The following is a 21,782-nucleotide window of genomic DNA, read 5'->3' on the forward strand; positions in this document are numbered from 1 at the left end:
TAAAAGTTTTCTCTTTGTTTGATATGTACAGGAAATATGTAGGGTGGATAAAAGGCCACATTATTAAAAGTGGCCAAAAAACACTAACATTATTACAAATAAAACATAAAGACCTATGTTTGCATCTGAAGGCTATATTCATCTTCCAGTGTAACTGTTCAGGATCTTTCTTTTAGGCAGTTAATTCAAATACAATTCTAATAAAAATCTGACAATAAAAATCATCTTTATGTTATAATTCTTAAAATTGGAGTTATATTTAAGAAAAATAATTATTTTACCTGTTACTAGTGTTGGAAAACTGGATACTGTCAACTTTGTCCTATACATAAACAGATAAACAAAAAAAAAAGAGGATCCTGAAAATAAACTGTCAGACTCATTTAAATTGCTCTCATCTAATTCTTTTTGCCAATACTTACAGTATGAAACTCCAATTCTGATATTTTCTCTGGCTGACCTGAGCCAAAAAAATAAACCCTAATAATATGATCTGTGCTTCCTGTGGCCAGAAACATTCCACCTGAAGAATAATAGCAAACACTTATCAGTAAAACACAATTTCAAAATCTCTAAAAAATAGATAATTCAATGCAAATAACATTACCACAATATATACTGGATGATTAATACTTTACTCTAAAACTATTCCTATTTATCCTAAGTATATAATATATCTAACCTAAATTTAATAAACAAGTTTGCTATCATAGCTTTGAATAGGATGAATTTTTCAATATTTACAGAAGTAAAGCTTTGCATTACAAATAATATCAGTGTGACTACATAATCTTATGTTGAAATTAACAGTTATCCTCGCTAGAAAACATGTCTTTTAACTGTTAAAATCCCTCTCTTGTCCCATCTCCCACCTGTTAAAATTCTACCAAACTTTCAGGGCCTAACTCCTTCAGGAGGTTGTTTTCACATGTTTTGCAATCAAATGAGGCTGCTCTCTTCTGAAGTCTCATTTAAGACTTTGTTTTATAGCACATACATTCTATTTTCTACTACCATTATTTGTATATTCAATTTACTGTCTTTGGAATCAGTACTCTCCTGCAGTGTACTCTGAACACATTAATGTCTACATTTATGTTATTACTAGAAGGAAAATTTGTCTTCATGGAAGTAACAGCAGAAATCTAAAAGTTAGAAATTAAAAATGTTTGGGTATTAGTATGGCAAAAATAGATTCATGTCATCAGTTTGCAATCACTTATCTCAGGCTATCCATGATTATGAAATGAAAAGGTAAAGTAAAACTGGAAATAAATGTGAAAATAACTGGTACTAGGAACATTAAGTATTAAATATTTTCATGTTTCATTTTCTCATCAATTTACTTCAAATCTGCAGATAATTTGTTTAAAAAAGACTTAATATCCATTAAAATGCTGTCGCATTAACTCAAAACTTAATTTGAATGTCAGCATTGTTATACAGCTAATTTTTAAAGAGAAAATAAAAAATGAACAAAATAATTAATAAAGTTGTACAAGTATCAATCAAATTTATGTTACTTAGCTATAGGATAAATTTAAAATCCATGGAAATACCTTTCTTACAGCAAGATAACTACTCAAAGATTCACTCCTTAATTAACAGAGTAAATTTTCAAACTATTCTATTATCAGAGCATTACAATCTTCTTAAAGAAAAATATTAGTCCTGTGAGTATATGAATTAAACTCTAGCAAAGTTCAAATATTTCTAAATTAAGTTTCATCTTCTGGCATATGTGAAAGAGTATGATTTATATTACAATAGTAAATATTTTCCAAAATTTTGTGTTCTACTATAAGCTAGCTTCCTTCCTTCCTTTCTAAAAACCAAAACAAACAGAAACAAACCCGAAAATCCAAACATAATAGACACCTACTTCTCACAGCTCTGGAGGCTGGGAAGTCTGAGATCAGAGTGCCAACATGGAAGTGGGGCGGGGAGGGACAAAAACATTCAGTCCAAAACAGTACTGTAAGTGAAGTCAGGGACCCTGAGGGTATCTTTATCACGAATGTCCCATTTTCATTTCCTGTGCCTTAACAAATATATTTAATCTACTAAAATTTTGGCATTTAATCAACAGCTCTACCACCTCTTTTTCAACTCTAAAATACAGGCTTTGTGTCTTTACATACAATGTACATACTCTGTGTTCATTAAAAACTTTTGTTCATGGGTCACATTGTCTTTTACCATTCTGCATACAAATTACTCAGTGCAGAGAACTTTCTAGGGTACATCATACCGTAAGCATATAGTTGCCTTCGAAAATACAAGGTGGGGCAAAACTAGACTTACAGTTGTGAGTATGTGAAATACAGAATTTATTATTGTATTATATTTGTTAATTATTGTACTATTTTTCATACAAAAAATATAAGCCTTTTTTGCCCCACCGTGTACAATATCCAGGAAAAGAGAAGATTCTAATGTGCAACTTTAAGCAGAAAATTAGGGAGAAAAAAAATCTTACCAGCACTAAAAGACGAACAGATCATTTGAACTCCAGGCCGAGGGCGCTCTGTAAATTTTGCAGGTCTTGGACTATAAAACAAAAATCAATTAAAAATATCACAAAGTGAACAGAAATGCCAGAAATCACTGTTCTAAAAAATAATCACAGAACAGAATTAAGTAAGAAGCAACAGATGTCTCCCTTCCTAAAAACAAGTTGGAAATCATTATGTGTCATGATCAGATCTTGTGAAAACTCTAGGTACAGATTTTGGAGGAGTTCCTGATTACACAACAATCTATACAAAAAACAATCCCAAAGCCACTTGTCACACTCAATCAAATTTAACAGTTTCTCAGTGTTTGATCAAATATAATACTAATGCAAAAATACAAATATGCCATTTGTAAACAAGAACACACTAGTAAAATAGGATGTTGCTTATGACATATGTATACCACCAATAACTAAAGTTTTTCAATGTCACACATTATTAGCCATCTCCCCTTATCATTTAATGTAACAAAAATGTCTTATAAGACTCCAAAAACTAAGAAGCTTACATTTATCCTAGTAAAAACCTTAAGACTATTCGACTCACAGCAACTATATTATTCATTCAAAATAGCGATTGATAGAAAATAGGTTACACTAAACTATATTTACATTAATTGTATTAACTGTGTTTAAAATATCAAGTTAATATTAATATTAAATGTTTAGTGAATGTTATAATCAACCATATTAAGAAAAATATTACAGATTTTACATACCAGATCTAATACATGTATGGGACAATGTATGTGTAATGCTCCAATACAGTGATTACATTTAAAGCCCTATTTAATACACATTTTGACCTAGTTTTTCTCAAATTAGTAAAAAATTTCAAAAACAGAGCCTCTGACCTCAACCAGAGCGCACTGCACAACTTTTACAATTCATAGCATTCTAATACAAAGTGGTTTCAATTTTTAGTTCTTTTAAAGGGGAAAAATTCTGATCTATCAATTTTATATTCTGAACAATAATAGTTTTCTTACTGATATAGAATACAACAAAACATAGTTGTTAAATTTTTAAAAACAAATTTCTAAATAAATTTTTTAAATTCACATTTTACACTTTTTCTTAATATCCACAGACTCTCCTACAGCATAACACAATTTAGACAAACTGAAAGTTATTAAAACATTCTTAAAACCTAAATTTATCAGAGTAAAATTAAAGGAATTATAATTTAAATGAATTAATTTGAAATTATAAAGAAAAAAATTTAGTGCTACAGTTTCCTTAGTATCTTACTGATCATAGCTCTACATTTTTTGGCACAATCTCTCGTGTAAGTGACAAACAACCATTTAGTTGGAATTCATAACTAGAATATGCATATAATCATATAGATTGTTATTTTAAATGGGCTTTAATTTTTTAAGAGAAAAAAACAGATAAGCTGGTACAAATAATTTATTTTGAAGTGCGTATTTGAGGAATTATTTTAAAGTAGGCCTAGGACTCAGACCAAATTCAATTCCTAGCTCTGCCACTTATTCATGTGTATAACCTTGGCAAGTTAACATTTCTGTACCTCAGGATCCTCACATGTAAAATGGGGGTAAAAACAATATATCTCAAAGTTCCTGAGTGAATTAAATCAGTATAATCCACATAAAGTACTTAGTACAGTGCCCAACACACAAAATAATTTATTAGTATCATCAGTATTTTAATTAGGTTTAACCAGTTCCACATACTTCAACATGAATAACTTCTATTTAGTTTGGCACAGTGGTTAAGATTGGATTCTGACAGTACACTTCCAGTATCTGCCCTCAGCTTTCTTCCCCTTTGTCCTGAAGATGATAATATACCTCCCATATACCTTCCTCACAGAGTTGTCATAAAGATGATACAACAAATGCAAAGTGCTTGGTACTAGCTTGACAGATAAGCGCTTAATAAAAATTGGATATCATTATGATTATCTGCATATTTTAAGATTCTAATTCTCTCCTTACATCTATTCTACATATGTTTGGACAACTTCTCCCTATTCATAAATCTATCTCTTGAGCCAGTTTCCGAGTCACCCAACTAATCAGATTACTTACCTAAGAAGCAGCATCTTTACTAGAGAGAGTTGTTACTACACATATAAACCCTATATAATAAAGTGAATTTTATCAAGAGATTCTGTTTTCCAGAACAAGTTACATTTAGTGATCAAATTGATTCTTTCAATTAAGGCAGAGAGGGTTGTTGAAGTCTCTAATACAAAACAGTATATGTCAATACAATTTTTGCCTTTGATGAGTAATTAAAGCATCTCTAACATAAACAAGGTAATTTAAGTCCTGCCATTTTTTTTTGGCAGTTATCAACTATATATCAACTAATATAGGAAAGAAAATAGGTGTCCCTGTATTTAAGGAAAAATTACTCTTATTTTTATATCTGACTCTAAAAGTTTTCAAGAAATAATTATCAGAACAAATAGAAAAGAATACTATTTATAAACAACTACAAAAACATGTTTATGTCTAAGAGCAGGAAAATCACTAAGCAAAATATGGAACAACAACTCCATGGAATATAATATAATGCAGCTATTGAAGTTATTATAAATGGCTATGATAAACTGTTAAGAAAAAAGACAATAGAAAATTATAAACATTTCCCCACTTATGTCTAGTTTTTTAAAAGTTATGTGAAAAATTAAGGTAGTGAATTTTTGGATAAATCTATGAAAACATTCTGAAAAAAACATCATTTACATGGAATTACTTCCCAAGTATAGAGATATGTATTAGTATACTTAGCAATGTAATCCTCAAGAGACACAAAGAGTTTAATTTTATAAAACCATTTTGATTCCTATGCTAATTTTAAGATTGCTAAACACTTCTTCTCTGCAAAAACAAGACAGAAAAAAAAAAGGTATCCCAATCAGGTTCATGTTGTGGTAAAAAATACACAAAGGAAAACAACAATTAACTATTGCTATTATCCATATACAAATAAAATGTTTCAATTTTTATCTAAATGTCTACAGAAACCCTTTAATATTCTAAATATTAAGAATACAACTAAAGTGAAATCAATTTGCTTTCTCCAAAGAAGCATGTCTTTGATCACAATCCTTCGTTGTTATTCAAGCTGCAGTGGCCTCCTAATGCCCTTCCATAACAGGCACTCTTCGGGGATGTTCATCCATATGAAGTTTATTTAAACACTAATGTTTTAAAGAACACCAACTTACACCAATTATTTATTAAAGAACTCAATTTATGTTGATAATTTATAAACAGAAGAGATAATTACTGAGATAAACTTCCTAATCTGAATGGCTTTCTATTCTGAAAGCAGAGAGATGGCCATTTCAACACTGTAGAAACACTAGATGCACTACCTCCCCATTCACAGACTGTCTATGGAACAATTATAGCACTTCCTATTCCCACTATTTGAGAGGTGGCATGGCATAGACACCACAGGACCAAGGGGCAAAAAGTGTTCTAGTCCTGGCCTTGCCAATTTTTAAAAACTGTTTTAAACTATGGGAAAGTCATTTCTTTATTTGCCTCAGTGTCCTTAATCAAAAGACAATACTGTCTAACCCACTTGTTTTGATAAACCAAGATAATTTAAATGAAAGCAAAAATGCAAAAACCTCCAAGGGAGAGTCTGCATCTATCTACCCTGATGTAGTTTAGTGAAAATTTAATGATTTTCTGTTTTCCTAAGCTTCCTTAGATCTACAATAAAATCTAAAGTTTATAGATATGGTAACAGAAATAATTACAATTGTTCTGAAGAACAGCCTTAGAACTACAAGATTATGATCTCAGCATCAGAAGGAGCTATTCAGATAAAACTATGCAGCATATAGAAACAAGTGGTAATAAGATAGGTATATTCTAAAGGAAAGAGCTAGGGCTAGGATAAAGATAAGAGAAAAAAGAAGCAAGCATGTTAACCATGAGAAACTTTTCTCTGAAGCAAGAAAAAGAAAAGCATAAAAATGACGAGCCAAAATGACTGTTATTTACTCGAGAAAAAGTAAATTTATTCCTATTGTTGACTACTTTATAACTTTTGTAGCTTCAATCATTTAAACACATTTATGCTTTTAATGTTACATCTGTGAAATAAAAGAGCAACTGACTTTATTTTAAGGGTTCCGGCATCCCACAGCCAAAAACAAATAGTGCCATCTGCCCCAGTAGAAGATAGATATCTCTTTGAGCCACTGCACAATGGTGAGAACTGAAAAACAAAGAAAAAAATATCCTTAAAAGGATAGTGACACAGTCCAAATAATAAACTCATTTTTATCATACAAATAGCAATAATAGAATTATGAAACGCCCAACGTTGATGAAAGTCATGACAACCAAGTTATTTAAAGCCATGTATTTATACAGAAGGTAAAAATATTCCTTTTAGTAGGCTTTATACAATGAATTATAAAAATTACTTAAAATTTACTATAAGTTATAATCAAAAAAGATGTTTCAAAGATTAAAAAAACTACCTGTAGTGACGTTATAGATGCACTGTGACCCTGAAGTACAGCCAAAGGTGCACAGGTTCGAAGACACCAGACTCGGATCATTTTATCACAACTTCCTGCTGCTATCATGGTATTCTCATAGTTTACAGCCATATCTGAGATTTCAGCAGCATGTCCTCTTAAAGTAGCTAATAATCTCCCATCATCTGTTGCCCAGATTTTCACAAGACAGTCATCAGAACCCTTAAAATGAGTATTAGTAGAATTAACTATAAATTTTAATTCAAAATCTTAACACAGATAAAGAAATTATCTTTATGTCTACAAGTTTCCCATCATTGATATTCAATTAAGCATACATATAGTTACCCAAAGCCAGTTATAAGAAAATTTTTTTCTGTATGGAGTTAATAAAAATACATAAATTACTTGTTTACTCTGCAAGAGCAAAATAAGCGCAGGAAGGAATGCTATAAAAGATACAATAGTTCTATGAATGCCTGTATTTGCAGTACAAATAAACATTTCAATATCATATAGCCAAAGTAGAGATTAGAACTTCTAGGCTTTATTTTTATGTTTTTTAATTTTCTAATTTTCCTTATTCATCTTATAGCTAATACTGTATTCCCATTCTCTCCCTATAGTCCCCTATTTTTCATTATTAAAAAGTTTTAAATATACAAAAAAACAGAGAATATTATCACTAAGCCCATATATCCATTTCCCAGAATCAAAATTTATCAACAGGTTTCAAAGGTTGCACATATTAAAATTCTTTACAACCTCCCAATCTAATTCTTTTAAGAAAGCACCACTGTATCTGACATTACTCAGAGGAGTAAAAGCGAATGATACAGACAAGTTAGCTGCCTCATACTGACAATAGACATGGCATATCATTTGATCATACAGTGTAACAGAACAACCCTAAACCAGACTCTCCCAACACAACCTAGAACACTCATTTAACTATAAAACCAGTTCTTCCAATTGAGCTTTGAAGCAAATTAAATGGGTTACCAATCACTGAAAACTAGTAATAAAACTTAACTTTGGTACATTATCCACATTAAAATCTGATATTACCATCATGTTCATTTAATCTCAGGCTCTTCACCTATAAAACAAGGAGGTTAAATTGGATGATCTCTAAGATTCCCTCCCCTTTAAAATCTGGTGATTATGCACTCATTTATCTGTCTGCCTCGCAGTTACATATGTGCCAAAAACACTAGAGATATAAGGATCAGATACAAAGACACAGTATTCCTGTCCTCATGAAGCAGAGCAGAAGAGTATAAATACAGTAATACGTCCTAAGTGCTATACAGATGATATCTAAACAAGAAAGCAGACTGTTTTTCCTAAGAGGTGGAGAGGTATGATCTGAAAAGGAAACCAGAAGCAGCAATCCTTTAAACAGTCTTATTCATGAAGAGGCAATATAGTATAGTATCTTATAGCACAGACTCTAAAATCAATGCCTGGGTTCATGACCTACTATGACTAGTTTTTAGATGCTAACTTCGCCAAGTTAAACATGCTTCCTGTGCCTCAGTTTTCTTATTTGTACCTACCTAATAGGTTTCTGCAAAAACTGTGAGTAAATGAAGGTGGAGTGCCTGGTACATGATAAAAAACTATGTATGTGGACTATCTACCGACACTACTTTTGTTGGTGGTAATATATTTACTCCGAGAATAAAGTCATGGAAACACTGTTGAGGACCCTTTATGATATATTAAGAAATATGCTGGAGACTAAATGGTAATGGGGAAAAAATACAATAAAGATTAAAAAAATAAAAAAACATTTTTGAGGGGAAAAAAATGATATAAAATGGGGATCACTTTTAAATTACCAAGCAGGAGAGTATCAGAATCAGATATATGTTTTTCAAAGAGCATCCTGGCATCAGTGTGAATTAGGCTAGAAATGAACAGAAAACCAGGTGGAAGTTGTTAAAATAGTGCAGGCAAGATAGAATGAGTGAGAAAACTGAGATTATTATAGAAAAGATCAGAAAAGAAAAATAGAATAGCTGTTTGGAAAATTAAAGAAATGAGGATTATGTCACTACTATCTAAGGGATGTAAGGAAGTAGCTATATGAGACTATGACTTCCAGAAAGCTGGTTTACCTGGCACATGGGATGTATACCACATATTTGTTGAATTTTAAAAAATGACTTTAAAGCATTCATTCAATTCTCGATTTCTCCAAATTCCATAAATTAAGTCAATTTATTCACCTATTAATTAAGGCAATATTTGGTTCTGATTTACATTCACAACAAAAATTAAAGTATGCCAATACAGATAGAATATATTTAAAAAGTAAAATCATACCATCTCATTATGCATCACAGTTCTACTGTAATTCATTTGTTCTTATATATCTGAATAAGACTTTGCTTTACATTCCTTTGTAGGTGTTTCACATATTTTTCACATTAACAAATAGGAAAAAAAAACCCAGAGCTTTTTGACCAAAACTTTACTGAAAGAAACAGTGGCAACCTGTGATCTAAATATCAGCCTCCAGTGACTTTTCACCAGTTAAATTTAACAAAAAGGCCCACTATATTCCTACTGAGTTCATTGTTTAGTAATCTCATCAATTTAATGTCACTTTATAATTTTGTTCTATTTAGGCAAACAATACTGTAAAACAAAAAAACAAAAACAAAAAACCCCAAACCAAAAATCACTACGCACATTTTCATCTAGAGTGTATTATCCCAAATAACCTCTCTTTCCTTCCACTAAATTGCAGAAGAGAAATCTTTGTCCTTTCAAGGAAATCTCATCACTATCCTCTTCCATGATCCTATAGTGTGCTATCTCTACCTTCACCCCTGCTCCCAAGAACTGGCAGATTTTCAAACAGAAATCTAAGGCATCCGTAAGCAACTTCTAGACCATGCATCACTAATTGTGATCATTAATTTATTTTTATGGGAATGTGAAACTAAAGATGATCTGACAAATTCAGCTAAGTTATTTTAAAATGACTATCAGAAATATAAATACACTAAATGACTGAAAAGGACTGCAGAAGAGAAGAAAAATTAAATTTACCTGGAAAACATTTTAAAAAGCACTATAAATGTGTTTAAATCAAAGGCAGAAAGACAAAATTCATTTTAAACTCTAGGGCAAAATTTTTGGAAACAGATGAACTAACTTTCCACAAGCCTACCTCAAATGATAGTAAGGTCAATAATAAACCAAAGAGTGGGACATTATAGTCCTTCAATTCAAATGCTTTTAAAAAAAAGAGCTGTGGACATTAAAATAAAAGCAATGCTGTATTAATGGTGAAAGAGATGAGATCAACTACATAAGCATGGGGGTTGGCCCTGGCTAGGAGGAACACACAGGCTTCTAAGATGTATGAAGGCAAGAAAGGTATAATAGAGCAATTTTAAAGTAAACAATAAAGAAATTAGATCATTCTAACCTTAGCAAGTAAAACAAATACCAGATTTACTAAAAAGGGGGAACAGGAAACAAAAAAAAAAAAGGAACCCAGAAAAGGAGTTTAGAAATATGAAAAAATAAGAGCAGTAAGAAAAAAGGTTAAAAGAAAAAAAAAAAATCTATGAGCAACAGTTGCAAAGTCCTGATAAAATTAGATAGTGTGATTTTAGAAAAACCTCACTGACAGAATTTTTCTATAAAGCTCCAAGGCCCAGGAGAAAACAAAGTAGTCATTTTTTAGTCCACCACACCTAAAGAAGCCATGCACACAATGATAAAAACCTGTGCTTTTAAGATTATCAATATGCTCTTTAACTTAGGACAGAAAAAGAAAACTGAAATCAAACATTCCAGAATCACTGTTATTTCTCTTAATCCTTTTAAGGAGACTATCTGGCACCAATGACCTTTTCTTCCAGAATGTAACTAGATCTAACACTATGGATAATTCCTTTTTTTTTTTCTGTTTATCCCCCCAAAAGTTCCTATTTTGTGAATCCTCTTTGTAAATTACAAAGCTTCTTCAAAATAATGATTTTTCGAGGCAAAATTCAGATAAATAAAAACAAATACTGACATTCTCCACAGATAAAGCACAGGGACTGTCTAGTACACATCTGGCTTTGATAAGGCTGGTGAAGTTCTGCAGGTCTCTGTGACATGGCTTCCTACTTTGTCATATACTTGGGTATTAAAAATTTCCCTAAACCTAAAAAAAAAAAAAAAAAAAAAGGGTCCTACCTATTTATATGAAAACATCATGAAATAACTTTAGACACACGGGGCTTTGAATCGCTTAAATTTTAGGCAGAGACTAAAGCAGAGCCTAAATTCTATACCCCCCAAATTTTATAGTTTCTGGAAGGCAAGTTTAAAACTGTTAAACTATTTATTTATGCATTTATTTATTTAAACCAAAAGCTAGAAGATTAGAAGTGATAACTATGCAAACTGTTCAATAAAAAATACAGGACGGAGCAGTAAATGACAAAACAATCACTGACTTCACCAAGCAGAAAACTGCACATACTGGGGAACAGTATAGCAGGTTACTTCTGCTCTGATGGCCTTAAAATTTAAAAGCAGATTACTAAACATTTTCCTGCCAGGAGAAGCCCCAATCATAAAGACCACCCAAAGATTACCATTTTGACATGAAGACAGAAGAAATTATGTAATTTCTAAACTTACATCTTGGAAAATTTGGCATTCCTTGGCAGAGGCAACAAAGAAAATTTTAATTTCTCTTACTAATACTACATAGCTTTATAAGTCAGATTTGACCTCTGTGTCATTAGAACAAAGAGAATTAAATGTGTAAAACCCCATGTATTCAACAATGTCATTTTCTTACTTAAGCTAAAAAGTACCCTGATATTCAGGCAGCTAAAAATTGCTTACAATTTAAATTTAGTTCAATGTTTTTGTTTTCCAAGAAAAGGCCATTCTTTCCTTTCTTACCAATCAATCAATCAGACCCGTTTCATTTCTCTTATAAATTACCCTAAACTGCAGTGTCAATCATTTCAACACATGCTCATTTTTTTCACTCCCTGTCTACCTAAACCACCAATGACTAACCTTGTATCAATCTAATCAACACTTGCTCTGATCCTGATCCCAAGATGCCAAGTACCCTTTTGAAAAAGAAGATAAGCATACTAAATCTCCAACACTGCAAATTCATAAATCCGTTTTTTTATTAGGGAGGCAAAGGCTAATCAACAATTGTTTTTAACCCCTAACTGGTCTCTATTCATCACTCTTTTCCTGTTACCAGGCTTTATCACTCAAATCTACAACTAAGTCCCATTTCCTAACCAAGACTCTTAGCACATAAAATATTCCACATTGACAAGTAGGATCTGTTGTTCATTGTGAACCTAATTAACTATCTTTCTAGTCAAAATAAGCTGTTCTTTACACATCCCATCTTCATCTATTTTCATCTAGCTATCCTCCTTAAAAACCACTGCATATCAATTATCTCCTTTAATCTTTAAGTCTGCTGTCCTAGCTCCTTCCTCTTAACCCACACAATTTTTCACAAAGTTAACTTCCTATAAATTACCATACTCTAACTCCCCTTTCCACTATTAACCTACTGAATATTCACCATCATTCCTACATTAACTCTCTCATGCACTTTTAAAAAATAATTTTGAATTTCAAACTTACAGGTTTTAAGTACCAATGTCTTCCATATCTCCATCACCCAGATTCGCCAACTATTAAAAATAATTCAGCCCTGGCTGCTGTGGCTCAGTGGATTGAGTGTGGGCCTGCGAACCAAAGGGTCGCCGGTTTGATTCCCAGTGCAGGGCACGTGCCTTGGTTGCAGGCCAGGTCCCCGGTAGGGGGCACACGAGATGCAACCACATATTGATGTTTGTTTCCCTCTTTCTAAAAATAAATAAAATCTTTAAAAAACAAAAACAAAACAATTCACTACATTTGCTCCATTGTCATCTTCCCTTCCTAGCTCTCCATTTAACACACACACATGCACACACTACCATTAGCCTTTTTCTATATCGCCTAAGAGCAGGCTCCAGAATTCATGCCCCATCACTTCTAAATATCCCAGGGTGTATGTATTTCTCTAAAACAAGAACACTCACCTATGTAAGTTGGGAAGTGGATACTGATAAAACTGCCATCAATCCTCAAGCCCCATTCAAATTTTGTCAATTATCTCAACAAATGTTCCCTTTTCCTTTTTGCCAGGTCCCTATGCAACAACACATGTTACATTTTAGTTGTCTCTTTAGTCTTCTTCAATCTGGAATACTTCCTCAGGCTTTCTCTGTGTTTTCTATGCCCTCAGAAATTTACAAAGAATACTGACTTATAATTCTGTAGGATGATCCCTGGCCCTCATTATGGTTAATGTTTCTTCATGATCAGACCCAAGTCATACTGACTTGGTATCTTACAGACAAGATGCTGTGTTTTTCTCAGTGCTCAATTCAGAGGACACACACTGTTAAGCCATCCCACTACGTGTAAAGTTAACTTTGTCATGTTAGTATTCCCACGGTTTCTACCCTGTAAAGTTGCAGTTTCCCCCTTTAAACTGATTAGTATTGTTAATTAAATAGTATGATGTGGGAATATACTGAAAAATTATGCCAAGATCTTCAACATCCTCTACCAGTGTTAGCCTTAGCTGATGACATACAAATGAATCAACCACCAGTATGACAGTTGCTAAACCATCCTTCTTTCTAAATTATTAGTTGGTATTCTAATGTAAAGAACTTTCCTTTCTCTCTCATTCATTCATTCATTCATTCATTCATTCATTCATTCATTCATTCATTCAAAGTAGTATATACTCATGGATTTCTGTTTTGGCCAGTAGTAATAAAAGACTCCACATCTCTGTCCTCACAGAGCTTGATAAAAGATACAATAAAAAAAATTTAAAAAGTCAGAATTTCAAAGAATATTATTATAGGAAAAATACAGTAATAAGATAGATAATGATGGAGTATGGAGAGGGAAGGGAAGCAGGGAACAGTCTCTAAGAAAGTGGTATCTGAACAGAGAACTGCTAATAAAGAAATCAGCCAAAGAACTGTTTTGGAGAAGACAATTCCAGACAAAGGGAATAACTCATACAAAAAGTCTCTAAGTCATAAATGGGTTTTGCAAGTTTGCAGTACAGTAAAAGACCAGTGTAAATGAAGCACAGAAAGGAATCTGTCCTCCAGACATTTGCATGCATCTCCCCTAACAGAGTCTAAGTTTCTTGCAACAAAGGACATCATTCATTTTTTTCCCCTCTAATTGACTGGTTGATCCATTCATTTGTTGTATGCCTACTGTATGCACCAGATACTCTGTAAAGCACTACAGATCTAAAAAGGTTTAAGAGAAAGTCTTTGCTATTAAAAAGCTCCTAACTTAGACATCTAAACAATTTTTTTTGCAACACAGACAGAAAATACAATATAAATGGAAGTATGAAGTTCAGTGGTAGTACTCCACATTCAGAAAACAGCCTTTTTTATTCAATTGTCAAGCTTTTTGGAGTGTAAGTCTGTATTAAGTCTCTTCAATTTTTCAATTTCTAATGCCTCCTCAGTGCATTGCAATCTCACTCCTATTCCTAATACTAAAATAATATGATTTTCTTTCTTTTCTTTTTTTTTTTTGCCAAGGTTATTAATGGCCTTGCCAAATCCCAAAGATCTCTCCCAAGTTCTAATTTTACTTTAGGTCTCCATCGCTCATGAAATACTAATACTTTGGCTTTAAGACACCACTTTTTCTTTTTTTCTAGCCTCTTAGGCAGCTCTTTCTCAGTTTCAGTTACTGATTCCTCTCCTTGTCTTTGGTCTGCTTTAAAAGTTAACTTTCAACCTTCTTGTTACACACATATAAGGTAATCTAGTAAATTTCTACATCCAATGATTCCTAAACTCAATCTTCTAACCTAGATCTCTCTCCTAAACTCCCACCACCCTTTGAATATTTCTATTTGGCTAGCCACATGAATACCTCAAATTTACCACATCCCACCCTCATAAACTTCTCCACTTAAATTTCTACACCACCATTAAGTGACAGAATTTTCTAACCAGGCACACAAATTAGAAACACATCATCCTATAAGGTTCTCTCTTAAATCCTCCCTACATTCAAATGAATCTCTTAAATCCTAGAGATTCTGTTTTTAATCTGTTAATCCCATCCTCACTTCCACTGTGGCTCATTCAAGCTCTGATGATTTCTTTCATGGATCACTGCCAGAACAATTCCTCTGTACATAGACTTAATTTCAATCCACACTCTTTAATAACACTGAAGGGGTCATTAAAAAGAGAAATTCTACTCACTCTTCTGTCTAAATCTCTTATTTTCTCTCCATTGCCTTAGGAAGGAAATCCAATCCTTCATGTCATAAAAGGATACTGATGATTTTGTCCCCCACCAACATCCACAGCTCTTGCTTAATTATAATTCATAGTTATTCTTTGCCATATCCAGTAATACAAAATTGCATGTTACATTCTCCCAAAGTTTACAAATACCTTTCACTAAGTCTGCAATATCTAGCTCAACTCAAGTGAGGTGTCACTTCTCAAGTAAGTTGCCCTTACCATCTCCTACTACTCAAAGGATTAGATACCTCTCTCCTGTGATAGATAACTCAGTATCTTGTGCAGCCTCTATCTTACTGCATTATATCAATATTGTCTGTTGACCATCTGTGAACTCTCCAGGGACAGATGTTACGATTTCATTTCTATATCCTAAGTGTTTTAGAACTCTGTCTTGCTCCTAAAAGACTGAAGTTTGTTAAAAGAATGCATAATCACAGTCTTTATTTCAATTTATTGCATTTATGAAAATATTTTATGCTCTTTTGCCTTAATTTGGAAAAAAGGATACATTTTGTTTTTGAAAAAAAGAGGGGGACAGGGATGACCTTTTTATATGTTCCTCAATGTACGTTTGCATTTTGAGTGAATGGCTTTCTACTGAGAGAATTCATTAACTCTGTTTCTCTTTAATAAATATTTGAGGCAATGGTTCTGAAACCAAATAACTGAAAAACTATAAGAGAGAATTAGAAAGCAAACCTGACTTGGTTATTATGTTATCTCCCTCCCTGGGTTCTTCTCATTGATCTACTGGGAAACATCAATTACTGAAATATTCTACAACAAAATACTGGTATATTTTCCTAATATAGAATTTTACTCATCGACTACAATGATTTCAGTTTAAATTTTATATAGCATTCATAAAAAAGACTTTAGTTGGGTAAAAAAATAAAATGGATAAAATTTATTGAAATCTGTATATAAAATTAATACTAGCAGGTAAAACTTAATGACTGCTCACTGTATATCTTGTTCTATACTAGTAATATATCATGTAATCACACAACACTATGGGTTGGTATTATTATTATCTATTCTCCCATTTTTTCTGAAATGAGACACTGGCGATTAAAGGAGTGAGGTCATCTGTCCAAGCTGCCCTGCTAGGAAGTGGTAAAGTTGTGAGCCTTCTAATGCCAAGCTGATGCTCTTAACCACATGGCCACCTAAACTGCTTCTAGCTATTCCTACTCAGAAAAGACTCAAGAGAATTAGCTCCTTGGAAAAAGCTTTCAAATATATCTACACAATAACCTTAGTAGTAAATGTGCAAGGTCTTAAGATACCAAATATATAAATAGGAAACACTGGTTGGTCTTTCATGATCTACTATCATCTTTAAAGTCTTATCCTACCAGTTTTCAAAACTGATTTTCCAAGAATTAAGCAGTGGGTAGTGTGTTTCCAGTGGAATGAGGGAAGAACCAGTAGTCATCTGACTTTATAAAGTATTAATGAACAGCAAAAATATATTTACCCTACCTGGCATTTGAGGAAATAATCATAAAAATACAAGAAAATTTTAAGTAACGGTACTCTCATATCTTTGCATTTTTATTCACAAACATTTTGGAATCTGTAACTGCAAATCACCAATAAAAAATTACAAATGACACTGACTTTGACACGTCACAAATTATATCACATATGTAAAATGTCAACATTTTTAAACTTTGGTAAGACCATATAAAATAACACAGTGATAATTATTTCCCTTTATTTATACGTCTTCAACAAAGAAAAATAATCTGAAAGCAGCTCGCTCTCTATATACTGTTCCTGTTCCCCAGATCAAATGCTCTTAAAACACGTTTAGAAGAGGGGCTGCACATTTTTTCTGTACAGGACCAGACAGTAGTTAACATAGACCTTCCAATCATAACTACTCTACTATTGTAGTGCAAAAGCAATCACAGACAATACATAAACAACTGAGTAAACAACTGAGTCTGTTTGAATAAAATTTTATTTCAAAAAACAGGTGGCAAGCTAGATTTGACTCAGTAGCAGTTTGCTAACCGCTGGTTTAGAATGGTACTCTTCTAACTCAAAACCTACCACTCGGACTAGACTTATGAGACAGCAAAAGAAATTATTATTTCACTCCATTTTCCCTAAAAAAAAGTTCTAAGCCATGGACCTAGTTAAAATAAAAACACACATAACGCTTCATAAAGTACAATAACCAAACACTTACCATCCCTATTGCCTTTAAAGAAAGAATTCCCACAAAGTACTTTACAGACACTAAAAATTAAGAAGTTATACGTTTTTTATAATCTCAATGCAATGGTGTATCTTTTTACTCACCAAAATGAGGTACAAACACAATGTAATGCTTCTTTCTCATTATTTCAGTTTAGTATTATTTTTAAAAGAATTCTTTTAAACATTAGAAATGATACATTTACTTTGTTTTGTGAATTTAAAAATTAGTATACTAACTTAAAACTAAATGTAATTTTCCATTACCATTTGAGAATAAATCATTGTTGCAGATATGTCAAACAGCTTAGCAAATAGATACACCTGTTTTTCACTTGAAAATAATAACCTCTGTCAGAAAATTCTTCACTTCTATGTTGCTTCATAAAGAACAACGGAGGGGGAAAAAGGTAAAAGGGGAGAATACTAAGGTAGTAAAAATGACCTACAAATGCTAGGAAGTAGATTAGAACGAGGGAAAAGCTATATATAAAGATACTTCCTACATCCTGCTGTTTAGCTGTTTTATAGATGAGTGAATATAAAAGTAGAACAGAAGTAGATATAAATCTCAGTTTATAAGCACGTTTACTTAAAAGAGGAATCTATAATTGTCTCAACTATGTAAAATTCACAGCTGCTCTCTTCAGAGATAGGAATTTCCATTTTAACTTCTATTTGCTATTTTCTTGTCAAAAGAAATTAAGAACCTTATGAATAAATGCACTACCTTCAGCTCACTAAGTAGTATTTAAGTATAACCATATTAGTGAAATAAGTATTACCCTTAGTGGATGTAATAGTTAAGGTGACTAAAAATAAACTGAAAAATTTCCAAATTGTTCTCACTTAAGCTGAAAAGCTGTGCTTTTCTCTATTCAACAAAAAAGAAACAATAAATAAGTAAACCCCAAGGGCCTCATGGAATATAATATCATATATATTAAAGACTGAGGTATTAAGGAGAAAAGGTAATGCACAAAGTATGTTAGATATGTTCAGAATTTTATCTATCACTATTTTAAAGGGAAATTCTCCATAGACTAGCGAGTGGTTTCCTGCAAATAATTTAAAACAACACATTTAGTAATCTCTTCTAATATGCTTAACACACTTTGGAAATGCCCTTGGTTTAGAATTAAAATTATTACATTTTACAAAATTTCAAACTGCATATTTGTTTTAATGCTGGGAATTATACTTATCCATGATGTAGGACTATAATATATCTGTAACTGTGGTAAAGTATTTCTTTCAGGAATTTTCCAAACTTGGATAAAGCCCGGCCCTAAATAAAATCTTCTGTTAAGAAGCTAAATTATCTGAATTTTCAGTTTTTCACTAGAAAATTTTACCTGAAGTTCAACTATAAGCAATGTTTCTTCAACAAATGAATTAAGGTATTTTAAAAATTACTTACAGTAAATATCCGTCTGCCGGTTCTATCAAAAGTTACGCAGTACACAGACGACAAGTGTCCAAGAATTCGTTTATGCATTTTCATGTGCTGATACACTGCAGTTGGAACAAGTCGCTCAAGCCTGTATTTCCCATTCAGCCTCCTTGAAAACAAAGTATCCGCTACCAAGAAAAAGGGAGGAAACATGTATAATTTAGAAATTACTTTTTTTAAATAATCATCTTCTAAGAGTTCACATACTCTAATTTGTCATATGTTAGTAAAAATAAAGATGCTTTCTAATGTACATGGTTCCTACTTAACTCTTCAAAAAGTCAACAGAAACAAATTATTTCACTTGTAATATGTTGAGTTATCCTCATTTTATAAAGAAGCAAATTCATTTAAATGATCTGTCTAAAGTGACAAAGAAAATAAGGAATGGAAGCTAGGATTTAAATTCAGACTTCTTTATTACCTGGCTAATGCTCCTTAAAAACCAAAATCATTTCATGTGATGTTATTTTTTTTAAAATGCCCCTATGAAACAGATTTTCTTACAAAAGCAGTTAAACTGGATCTATTACTTTTTAGTTTTCATCATCCAGAAATTCATGAATCCTGTAAATCTGACGTGCCAAATGATGTTTAAAAAATTTTGCAAAAAATGAAACCAGAGGGAATAATTCATTGCATTATTTTAAAAAATAAAAATTAAACTGTGGATCTTGCCAAACAAGTGTAAAATGATACCTTCTCTAAAACCTATTTGCTCTTTTCTAAACTCATCCATTTTAACCATCTTTCAAAATTCTACTGAAATTCATCTTTTATCACAAAGTCTGAAGTGCTGACTCCAGCACCAAATGCTCTCTTCCATCTAAATTATCACTGTACTTATATTATCTTTTATAGTAATTATGGACAAAGAAGGTGTTCAATAAACATATGCTGACTGATCAGAGGACACACTACTCAGCTATCGATTATCTTTTAATATAAGGCTTTTTTTTCTGTGACTGCCATCTAATAAGCACTAAATAAATAGTATACACTAGTTTTTCACTTAAATTTAGTCCCAAAAATAATTAAATATGTATATAAAATACTATTTAACTTAAATTTATCATCTAGCAATTATATCCTAAAACTGATGAAATACAAATATCTCAGCTGTATCGTACAGAATGTCAGTAATTTACTGTTTTATCCACACATGATAAATGTTTGTCTATTTAAAATATTTGTATATTTGAAAGCAAAAAAAAAAATCTTGGGGGAATGGTGAGGAGATAGGTAGAAGAATGGTTTGCAAGTTCTAAAGCAATATTTCAAGAAATAATTACACTATGCTTATATGTTCTTTTACTACATCCATCATTTCATATTCTAATAGAGTTATCTCTCCTGCTGTTAGGATAAAAGTTCTATGTGACAATCTATTTCAACATCTAAAAATACCTAAAAGATAAGCTTTAACAATTGCGAATTAGCATATTTAGGCTTAAACTGGTTATACAATAACTTAACAGTGACTTAATACGTTTCTAATAAGCCGTGACATATTTTTCCTCATGCACGGAAATGGCTAGTAAAAGACACCCTTCAGTGCTTTGGCTCCAAGCTGATTTAGAGCAGGATTCACACAAAACCAGACAACAACTGTTCTGCCAAATAAGAAAGCAAATGATCTTATCCAAACACTAAGAATCAATGATATTTCACGCTTACCTGTCTATTCTGTAAGAAAATAAGTAATGACATAGAACACAAATATTGATAGTGTTACCAAGACATTAGTTTAATTCTCTCCATTCAAAATTTAACAAAATTCTCAAAATGTCAGATTTTACTAAAATATTTAACATTGTCAGAATTGTTTAAAATGAATTTGTTTATAAAGACCATTTGGAAAATCAAGGCTGATGAAATATTTTCAAAACAAAAAATACATCCCTTAAGTACAGAGAAAAAAAAAGTTACTGCTCTCAAACACAATTTTTACTAAATCTTTATTTAAACTGGGATTAAATCTTCATTTTCATTTTGGGAGTTAAATGGGGAAAAAAAAAGAAAATCCTTTCTAAAAGTTAATTGACAGTCAACTTCTCACGCAAAACTTTCCAGAAACATAACATTAAGTGCAATATGTTTATAGTTAAAACTATATTCCACAATACCCTTTGTTATGCTTCACTACCACTTAACTATTGAGTATCTATTGTCTGGCTTCATCCTAAGCGAAAATGTACTTAGCCAAGACCTTGCTCTCAAATTACAAACTTGTGTTAACAGTGCTGAAAGATATGACCTGCAGAGAGAGCAGTATGCAGAGTTCCCAGGTAATAGGTTGGTAATTCAAACTTGATACTAGGGGTTAGAAAAGAAAATACAAGTATGCTTCAATAGTTAATAGTTCAACTTGAAGAGGCTGAATATGACCATATTCATACAATTACAGTTCAACTTGAAGAAGGCCTGACCAGATCAAAGAGGTAGAGAATTTCTACAAAGGTAGAGAGGGGAAGTTCTAGGACTCTCACTTAGTAAATTCACATTTTATTGTACTATACCATTTGCGAGTCTATCTCCCTTACCAAACCTTAAGTGCCTTAGAAACAGGAATTGTCAAATATTTCCCACAACTGAGTGTAGAGCCTTTTAAATAAAATGTATATAGATGAGTCTTAGTTAATAATAAGATATACAAGATGGTTGAATTTAATTTATAGTTTTAGGACAGAAATGCAAATGGCAATTATTCACTTTCTAAAAAAGTTGTTAATTGGATTTGAGTAAAAAAGGAAATGTCTCTTCGATTAT

The 21,782-nt window shown here is 32.0% G+C and overlaps 1 protein-coding gene across 1 annotated transcript in view; it reads right to left on the reverse strand.

The window, feature by feature from the left end:
* PHIP (pleckstrin homology domain interacting protein) overlaps positions 1-21,782 on the reverse strand; it is a 130,266-nt gene that overhangs the window by 77,136 nt on the left and 31,348 nt on the right. Inside the window, exons 7-12 of the mRNA XM_054569644.1 lie at positions 18,981-19,141; positions 6,996-7,217; positions 6,627-6,727; positions 2,480-2,550; positions 423-523; positions 282-322 (exon numbers count right to left, since the gene is read on the reverse strand). Coding sequence (XP_054425619.1) covers positions 282-322; positions 423-523; positions 2,480-2,550; positions 6,627-6,727; positions 6,996-7,217; positions 18,981-19,141 — 697 coding nt within the window. The remainder of the gene's footprint in view (positions 1-281; positions 323-422; positions 524-2,479; positions 2,551-6,626; positions 6,728-6,995; positions 7,218-18,980; positions 19,142-21,782) is intronic.

Source organism: Pteronotus mesoamericanus, unplaced genomic scaffold (genome assembly GCF_021234165.1).
Source record: "Pteronotus mesoamericanus isolate MK-2021 breed Mesoamerican mustached bat unplaced genomic scaffold, CSHL_Meso_final contig_20, whole genome shotgun sequence".
Classification (NCBI taxonomy): domain Eukaryota; kingdom Metazoa; phylum Chordata; class Mammalia; order Chiroptera; family Mormoopidae; genus Pteronotus; species Pteronotus mesoamericanus.